Genomic DNA, 12,016 nt, shown 5'->3' on the forward strand with positions numbered 1-12,016 from the left:
GGTGGTGGTGATGGTGGTGGTGCTAGTGGGGATGGTGGTGGTGATGATGGTGGTGATGATGGTGGTGGTGGTGGTGGTGATGGTGGTTTGAGGTGATGATGGGGGTGGTGATGGTGGGGGTGGTGGTGATGGTGGTGGTGATGATGGTGATGGTGGTGATGATGGTGATGGTGATGATGGTGATGATGATGGTGATGGTGGTGATGATGGTGGTGGTGGTGCTGATGTCGCAGGGAGCACAAGGAGGAGATGACAGGAGACATCTTTGATCTCTTGCTCACATTCAGCGACTTCCTCGCGTTCAAGGAGATGTTTCTGGATTACCGCGCGGTACGACACAGACACATAGACTCACACAGAGACCCATAGACTCACACAGAGACACATAGACTCACACAGAGACCCATAGACTCACTCAGAGACCCATAGACTCACACAGAGACCCATAGACTCACACAGAGACCCACACACTCACACAGAGACACATAGACTCACACAGAGACCCATAGACTCACTCAGAGACCCATAGACTCACACAGAGACCCATAGACTCACACAGAGAACCATAGAGTCACACAGAGACACATAGACTCACACAGAGACCCATAGACTCACACAGAGACCCATAGACTCACTCAGAGACCCATAGACTCACACAGAGACCCACACACTCACACAGAGACCCATAGACTCACGCAGAGAACCATAGACTCACACAGAGACCCATAGACTTACACAGAGACCCATAGACTCACACAGAGACCCATAGACTAACGCAGAGACCCATAGACTCACACAGAGACCCATAGTCTCACTCAGAGACCCATAGACTCACACAGAGACCCACAGACTCACACAGAGACCCATAGACTCACTCAGAGACCCATAGACTCACGCAGAGAACCATAAACTCACACAGAGACGCATAGACTTACACAGAGACCCATAGACTCACACAGAGACCCATAGACTCACGCAGAGACCCATAGACTCACACAGAGACCCATAGACTCACTCAGAGACCCATAGACTCACACAGAGACCCATAGACTCACACATAGACCCATAGACTCACACAGAGACCCACAGACTCACACAGAGACCCATAGACTCACACATAGACCCATAGACTAACACACAGACCCATAAACTCACACAGAGACCCATAGACTCACACAGAGACCCATAGACTCACACAGAGACCCATAGACTCACACAGAGACACATAGACTCACAGAGAGACCCATAGACTCACACAGAGACACATAGACTCACACAGAGACCCACAGACTCGCACAGAGATCCACAGACTCACACATAGACCCATAGACTCACACAGAGACCCATAAATCACACAGAGACCCATAGACTCACACAGAGACCCATAGACTTACACAGAGACCCACAGACTCACACAGAGACCCATATACTCACACAGAGACCCATAGACTCACTCAGAGACCCATAGACTTACACAGAGACCCACACACTCACACAGAGACCCATAGACTCACACAGAGACCCACAGACTCACACAGAGACCCATAGACTCACACAGAGAACCATAGACTCACACAGAGACCCACAGACTCACACAGAGACCGACAGACTCACACAGAGACCCACAGACTCACACAGAGACCCATAGACTCACACAGAGACCCATAGACTCACACAGAGACCCATAGACTCACACATAGAACCATAGACTCACACAGAGACCCATAGACTCACACAGAGACCCATAGACTCACACAGAGACCCACAGACTCACACAGAGACCCATAGACTCACACAGAGACCCACAGACTCACACAGAGACCCATAGACTCACACATAGACCCATAGACTCACACAGAGCGCCACAGACTCACACAGAGACCGACAGACTCACGCAGAGACCCACAGACTCACACAGAGACCCATAGACTCACACAGAGACCCATAGACTCACACAGAGACCCACAGACTCACACAGAGACCCATAGACTCACACAGAGACCCACAGACTCGCACAGAGATCCACAGACTCACACATAGACCCATAGACTCACACAGAGACCCATAAACTCACACAGAGACCCATAGACTCACACAGAGACCCATAGACTCACACAAAGACCCACAGACTCACGCAGAGACCCATACACTCACACAGAGACCCACAGACTCACACAGAGACCCACAGACTCACACAGAGACCCACAGACTCGCACAGAGATCCACAGACTCACACAGAGACCCATAGACTCACACAGAGACCCATAGACTCACACAGAGACCCATAGACTCACACAGAGACCTATAGAGTCACACAGAGACACATAGACTCACACAGAGACTCATAGACTCACACAGAGACCAATAGACTCACTCAGAGACCCATAGACTCACGCAGAGACCCATAGACTCACATAGAGACCCATAGACTCACTCAGAGACCCATAGACTCACACAGAGACCCATAGACTCACACAGAGACCCATAGACTCACACAGAGACCCATAGACTCACACAGAGACCCACAGACTCACACAGAGACCCATAGACTCACACAGAGACCCACAGACTCACACAGAGACTCATAGACTCACTCAGAGACCCATAGACTCACACAGAGACCCATAGACTCACACAGAGACCCATAGACTCACACAGAGACCCATAGACTCACACAGAGACCCACAGACTCACACAGAGACCCAGAGACTCACACAGAGACACATAGACTCACACAGAGACTCATAGACTCACACAGAGACCAATAGACTCACTCAGAGACCCATAGACTCACGCAGAGACCCATAGACTCACATAGAGACCCATAGACTCACTCAGAGACCCATAGACTCACACAGAGACCCATAGACTCACACAGAGACCCATAGACTCACACAGAGACCCATAGACTCACACAGAGACCCACAGACTCACACAGAGACCCATAGACTCACACAGAGACCCACAGACTCACACAGAGACCCACAGACTCGCACAGAGATCCACAGACTCACACATAGACCCATAGACTCACACAGAGACCCATAAACTCACACAGAGACCCATAGACTCACACAGAGACCCATAGACTCACACAAAGACCCACAGACTCACGCAGAGACCCATACACTCACACAGAGACCCACAGACTCACACAGAGACCCACAGACTCACACAGAGACCCACAGACTCGCACAGAGATCCACAGACTCACACAGAGACCCATAGACTCACACAGAGACCCATAGACTCACACAGAGACCCATAGACTCACACAGAGACCCATAGAGTCACACAGAGACACATAGACTCACACAGAGACTCATAGACTCACACAGAGACCAATAGACTCACTCAGAGACCCATAGACTCACGCAGAGACCCATAGACTCACATAGAGACCCATAGACTCACTCAGAGACCCATAGACTCACACAGAGACCCTTAGACTCACACAGAGACCCATAGACTCACACAGAGACCCACAGACTCACACAGAGACACATAGACTCACACAGAGACCCATAGACTCACACAGAGACACACAGACTCACACAGAGACACATAGACTCACACAGAGACCCATAGACTCACACAGAGACCCATAGACTCACACAGAGACCCACAGACTCACACAGAGACCCACAGACTCACACAGAGACCCATAGACTCACACAGAGACCCATAGACTCACACAGAGACCCACAGACTCACACAGAGACCCATAGACTCACACAGAGAACCATAGACTCACACAGAGACCCACAGACTCACACAGAGACCGACAGACTCACACAGAGACCCACAGACTCACACAGAGACCCATAGACTCACACAGAGACCCATAGACTCACACAGAGACCCATAGACTCACACATAGAACCATAGACTCACACAGAGACCCATAGACTCACACAGAGACCCATAGACTCACACAGAGACCCACAGACTCACACAGAGACCCATAGACTCACACAGAGACCCACAGACTCACACAGAGACCCATAGACTCACACATAGACCCATAGACTCACACAGAGCGCCACAGACTCACACAGAGACCGACAGACTCACACAGAGACCCACAGACTCACACAGAGACCCATAGACTCACACAGAGACCCATAGACTCACACAGAGACCCACAGACTCACACAGAGACCCATAGACTCACACAGAGACCCACAGACTCGCACAGAGATCCACAGACTCACACATAGACCCATAGACTCACACAGAGACCCATAAACTCACACAGAGACCCATAGACTCACACAGAGACCCATAGACTCACACAAAGACCCACAGACTCACGCAGAGACCCATACACTCACACAGAGACCCACAGACTCACACAGAGACCCACAGACTCACACAGAGACCCACAGACTCGCACAGAGATCCACAGACTCACACAGAGACCCATAGACTCACACAGAGACCCATAGACTCACACAGAGACCCATAGACTCACACAGAGACCTATAGAGTCACACAGAGACACATAGACTCACACAGAGACTCATAGACTCACACAGAGACCAATAGACTCACTCGGAGACCCATAGACTCACGCAGAGACCCATAGACTCACATAGAGACCCATAGACTCACTCAGAGACCCATAGACTCACACAGAGACCCATAGACTCACACAGAGACCCATAGACTCACACAGAGACCCATAGACTCACACAGAGACCCACAGACTCACACAGAGACCCATAGACTCACACAGAGACCCACAGACTCACACAGAGACCCACAGACTCGCACAGAGATCCACAGACTCACACATAGACCCATAGACTCACACAGAGACCCATAAACTCACACAGAGACCCATAGACTCACACAGAGACCCATAGACTCACACAAAGACCCACAGACTCACGCAGAGACCCATACACTCACACAGAGACCCACAGACTCACACAGAGACCCACAGACTCACACAGAGACCCATAGACTCGCACAGAGATCCACAGACTCACACAGAGACCCATAGACTCACACAGAGACCCATAGACTCACACAGAGACCCATAGACTCACACAGAGACCCATAGAGTCACACAGAGACACATAGACTCACACAGAGACTCATAGACTCACACAGAGACCAATAGACTCACTCAGAGACCCATAGACTCACGCAGAGACCCATAGACTCACATAGAGACCCATAGACTCACTCAGAGACCCATAGACTCACACAGAGACCCTTAGACTCACACAGAGACCCATAGACTCACACAGAGACCCACAGACTCACACAGAGACACATAGACTCACACAGAGACCCATAGACTCACACAGAGACACATAGACTCACACAGAGACACATAGACTCACACAGAGACCCATAGACTCACACAGAGACCCATAGACTCACACAGAGACCCACAGACTCACACAGAGACCCACAGACTCACACAGAGACCCATAGACTCACACAGAGACCCATAGACTCACACAGAGACCCATAGACTCACACAGAGACCCATAGACTCACACAGAGACACATAGACTCACACAGAGAAACATAGACTCACACAGAGACCCATAGACTCACACAGAGACCCATAGACTCACACAGAGACACATAGACTCACACAGAGACCCATAGACTCACACAGAGACCCACAGACTCACACAGAGACCCACAGACTCACACAGAGACCCACAGACTCGCACAGAGATCCACAGACTCACACATAGACCCGTAGACTCACACAGAGACCCATAAACTCACACAGAGACCCATAGGCTCACACAGAGACCCATAGACTTACACAGAGACCCACAGACTCACACAGAGACCCACAGACTCACACAGAGACACATAGACTCACACAGAGACCCATAGACTCACACAGAGACACATAGACTCACACAGAGACACATAGACTCACACAGAGACCCATAGACTCACACAGAGACCCACAGACTCACACAGAGACCCATAGACTCACACAGAGACCCACAGACTCACACAGAGACCCACAGACTCGCACAGAGATCCACAGACTCACACATAGACCCATAGACTCACACAGAGACCCATAAACTCACACAGAGACCCATAGACTCACACAGAGAACCATAGACTCACACAAAGACCCACAGACTCACGCAGAGACCCATACACTCACACAGAGACCCACAGACTCACACAGAGACCCACAGACTCACACAGAGACCCATAGACTCGCACAGAGATCCACAGACTCACACAGAGACCCATAGACTCACACAGAGACCCATAGACTCACACAGAGACCCATAGACTCACACAGAGACCCATAGAGTCACACAGAGACACATAGACTCACACAGAGACTCATAGACTCACACAGAGACCAATAGACTCACTCAGAGACCCATAGACTCACGCAGAGACCCATAGACTCACATAGAGACCCATAGACTCACTCAGAGACCCATAGACTCACACAGAGACCCTTAGACTCACACAGAGACCCATAGACTCACACAGAGACCCACAGACTCACACAGAGACACATAGACTCACACAGAGACCCATAGACTCACACAGAGACACATAGACTCACACAGAGACACATAGACTCACACAGAGACCCATAGACTCACACAGAGACCCATAGACTCACACAGAGACCCACAGACTCACACAGAGACCCACAGACTCACACAGAGACCCATAGACTCACACAGAGACCCATAGACTCACACAGAGACCCATAGACTCACACAGAGACCCATAGACTCACACAGAGACACATAGACTCACACAGAGAAACATAGACTCACACAGAGACCCATAGACTCACACAGAGACCCATAGACTCACACAGAGACACATAGACTCACACAGAGACCCATAGACTCACACAGAGACCCACAGACTCACACAGAGACCCACAGACTCACACAGAGACCCACAGACTCGCACAGAGATCCACAGACTCACACATAGACCCGTAGACTCACACAGAGACCCATAAACTCACACAGAGACCCATAGGCTCACACAGAGACCCATAGACTTACACAGAGACCCACAGACTCACACAGAGACCCACAGACTCACACAGAGACACATAGACTCACACAGAGACCCATAGACTCACACAGAGACACATAGACTCACACAGAGACACATAGACTCACACAGAGACCCATAGACTCACACAGAGACCCATAGACTCACACAGAGACCCACAGACTCACACAGAGACCCACAGACTCACACAGAGACCCATAGACTCACACAGAGACCCATAGACTCACACAGAGACCCATAGACTCACACAGAGACCCATAGACTCACACAGAGACCCACAGACTCGCACAGAGATCCACAGACTCACACATAGACCCATAGACTCACACAGAGACCCATAAACTCACACAGAGACCCATAGACTCACACAGAGACCCATAGACTCACACAAAGACCCACAGACTCACGCAGAGACCCATACACTCACACAGAGACCCACAGACTCACACAGAGACCCACAGACTCACACAGAGACCCACAGACTCGCACAGAGATCCACAGACTCACACAGAGACCCATAGACTCACACAGAGACCCATAGACTCACACAGAGACCCATAGACTCACACAGAGACCCATAGAGTCACACAGAGACACATAGACTCACACAGAGACTCATAGACTCACACAGAGACCAATAGACTCACTCAGAGACCCATAGACTCACGCAGAGACCCATAGACTCACATAGAGACCCATAGACTCACTCAGAGACCCATAGACTCACACAGAGACCCTTAGACTCACACAGAGACCCATAGACTCACACAGAGACCCACAGACTCACACAGAGACACATAGACTCACACAGAGACCCATAGACTCACACAGAGACACATAGACTCACACAGAGACACATAGACTCACACAGAGACCCATAGACTCACACAGAGACCCATAGACTCACACAGAGACCCACAGACTCACACAGAGACCCACAGACTCACACAGAGTCCCATAGACTCACACAGAGACCCATAGACTCACACAGAGACGCATAGACTCACACAGAGACCCATAGACTCACACAGAGACACATAGACTCACACAGAGAAACATAGACTCACACAGAGACCCATAGACTCACACAGAGACCCATAGACTCACACAGAGACACATAGACTCACACAGAGACCCATAGACTCACACAGAGACCCACAGACTCACACAGAGACCCACAGACTCACACAGAGACCCACAGACTCGCACAGAGATCCACAGACTCACACATAGACCCATAGACTCACACAGAGACCCATAAACTCACACAGAGACCCATAGGCTCACACAGAGACCCATAGACTTACACAGAGACCCACAGACTCACACAGAGACCCACAGACTCACACAGAGACACATAGACTCACACAGAGACCCATAGACTCACACAGAGACACATAGACTCACACAGAGACACATAGACTCACACAGAGACCCATAGACTCACACAGAGACCCATAGACTCACACAGAGACCCACAGACTCACACAGAGACCCACAGACTCACACAGAGACCCATAGACTCACACAGAGACCCATAGACTCACACAGAGACCCATAGACTCACACAGAGACCCATAGACTCACACAGAGACACATAGACTCACACAGAGAAACATAGACTCACACAGAGACCCATAGACTCACACAGAGACCCATAGACTCACACAGAGACACATAGACTCACACAGAGACCCATAGACTCACACAGAGAACCACAGACTCACACAGAAACCCATAGACTCACACAGAGACCCACAGAATCACACAGAGACCCACAGACTCGCACAGAGATCCACAGACTCACACATAGACCCATAGACTCACACAGAGACCCATAAACTCACACAGAGACCCATAGGCTCACACAGAGACCCATAGACTTACACAGAGACCCACAGACTCACACAGAGACCCATAGACTCACACAGAGACCCACATACTCACACAGAGACCCATAGACTCACACAGAAACCCATAGACTCACACAGAGACCCATAGACTCACACAGAGACCCATAGACTCACACAGAGACCCACAGACTCACACAGAGACCCATAGACTCACAAAGCGACCCATAGACTCACACAGAGATCCACAGACTCACACATAGACCCATAGACTCACACAGAGACCCATAAACTCACACAGAGACCCATAGACTCACACAGAGACCCATAGATTCACGCAGAGACACATAGACTCACACAGAGACCCACAGACTCAGGCAGAGACCCATAGACTCACACAGAGACCCACAGACTCACACAGAGACCCATAGACTCACACAGAGACACATAGACTCACACAGAGACCCATAGACTCACACAGAGACACATAGACTCACACAGAGACCCATACACTCACACAGAGACCCATAGACTCACACAGAGACCCACAGACTCACGCAGAGACCCACAGACTCACACAGAGACCCATAGGCTCGCACAGAGATCCATAGACCCACACATAGACCCATAGACTAACACAGAGACCCATAAACTCACACAGAAACCCATAGACTCACACAGAGACACATAGACCCACACAGAGACCCTTAGACTCACACAGAGACCCACAGACTCACACAGAGACCCATAGACTCACACAGAGACCCACAGACTCACACAGAGACCCACAGACTCGCACAGAGATCCACAGACTCACACATAGACCCATAGACTCACACAGAGACCCATAAACTCACACAGAGACCCATAGACTCACACAGAGACCCATAGACTTACACAGAGACCCACAGACTCACACAGAGACCCATAGACTCACACAGAGACCCACAGACTCACACAGAGACCCATAGACTCACACAGAGACCCATAGACTCACACAGAGACCCATAGACTCACACAGAGACCCACAGACTCACACAGAGACCCATAGACTCACAAAGCGACCCATAGACTCACACAGAGATCCACAGACTCACACATAGACCCATAGACTCACACAGAGACCCATAAACTCACACAGAGACCCATAGACTCACACAGAGACCCATAGACTCACACAGAGACCCATAGACTCACACAGAGACCCATAGACTCACACAGAGACCCATAGATTCACGCAGAGACACATAGACTCACACAGAGACCCACAGACTCACACAGAGACCCATAGACTCACACAGAGACCCACAGACTCACACAGAGACCCATAGACTCACACAGAGACCCACAGACTCACACAGAGACCCATAGACTCACAAAGCGACCCATAGACTCACACAGAGATCCACAGACTCACACATAGACCCATAGACTCACACAGAGACCCATAAACTCACACAGAGACCCATAGACTCACACAGAGACCCATAGACTCACACAGAGACCCATAGACTCACACAGAGACCCATAGACTCACACAGAGACCCATAGACTCACACAGAGACCCATAGATTCACGCAGAGACACATAGACTCACACAGAGACCCACAGACTCAGGCAGAGACCCATAGACTCACACAGAGACCCACAGACTCACACAGAGACCCATAGACTCACACCGAGACACATAGACTCACACAGAGACCCATAGACTCACACAGAGACACATAGACTCACACAGAGACCCATAGACTCACACAGAGACCCATAGACTCACACAGAGACCCATAGACTCACACAGAGACCCACAGACTCACGCAGAGACCCATACACTCACACAGAGACCCACAGACTCACACAGAGACCCACAGACTCACACAGAGACCCACAGACTCGCACAGAGATCCACAGACTCACACAGAGACCCATAGACTCACACAGAGACCCATAGACTCACACAGAGACCCATAGACTCACACAGAGACCCATAGACTCACACAGAGACCCATAGAGTCACACAGAGACACATAGACTCACACAGAGACCCATAGACTCACGCAGAGACCCATAGACTCACATAGAGACCCATAGACTCACTCAGAGACCCATAGACTCACACAGAGACCCTAAGACTCACACAGAGACCCATAGACTCACACAGAGACCCACAGACTCACACAGAGACACATAGACTCACACAGAGACCCATAGACTCACACATAGACCCATAGACTCACACAGAGACCCATAGACTCACACAGAGACCCATAGACTCACACAGAGACCCACAGACTCACACAGAGACCCATAGACTCACACAGAGACCCATAAACTCACACAGAGACCCATAGGCTCACACAGAGACCCATAGACTTACACAGAGACCCACAGACTCACACAGAGACCCACAGACTCACACAGAGACACATAGACTCACACAGAGACCCATAGACTCACACAGAGACACATAGACTCACACAGAGACACATAGACTCACACAGAGACCCATAGACTCACACAGAGACCCACAGACTCACACAGAGACCCACAGACTCACACAGAGACCCATAGACTCACACAGAGACCCATAGACTCACACAGAGACCCATAGACTCACACAGAGACCCATAGACTCACACATAGACTCACACAGAGAAACATAGACTCACACAGAGACCCATAGACTCACACAGAGACCCATAGACTCACACAGAGACACATAAACTCACACAGAGACCCATAGACTCACACAGAGACCCACAGACTCACACAGAAACCCATAGACTCACACAGAGACCCACAGACTCACACAGAGACCCACAGACTCGCACAGAGATCCACAGACTCACGCATAGACCCATAGACTCACACAGAGACCCATAAACTCACACAGAGACCCATAGGCTCACACAGAGACCCATAGACTTACACAGAGACCCACAGACTCACACAGAGACCCATAGACTCACACAGAGACCCACATACTCACACAGAGACCCATAGACTCACACAGAGACCCATAGACTCACACAGAGACCCATAGACTCACACAGAGACCCATAGACTCACACAGAGACCCACAGACTCACACAGAGACCCATAGACTCACAAAGCGACCC

General features: G+C 50.3%; 1 protein-coding gene across 1 annotated transcript in view; it reads left to right on the top strand.

Moving 5' to 3' along the window:
• LOC142910693 (ADP-ribosylation factor-like protein 2-binding protein) overlaps window positions 1-12,016 on the top strand; it is a 253,921-nt gene that overhangs the window by 16,326 nt on the left and 225,579 nt on the right. Inside the window, exon 3 of the mRNA XM_076060087.1 lies at window positions 234-330. Within this exon, the coding sequence (XP_075916202.1) occupies window positions 234-330 (97 nt within the window). The remainder of the gene's footprint in view (window positions 1-233; window positions 331-12,016) is intronic.

This window comes from Petromyzon marinus, unplaced genomic scaffold, assembly GCF_048934315.1.
Source record: "Petromyzon marinus isolate PM22_M1 ecotype Great Lakes invasive population unplaced genomic scaffold, UKy_Petmar_22M1.pri1.0 PM_G_Scaffold_15, whole genome shotgun sequence".
Taxonomy (NCBI): Eukaryota; Metazoa; Chordata; class Hyperoartia; order Petromyzontiformes; family Petromyzontidae; genus Petromyzon; species Petromyzon marinus.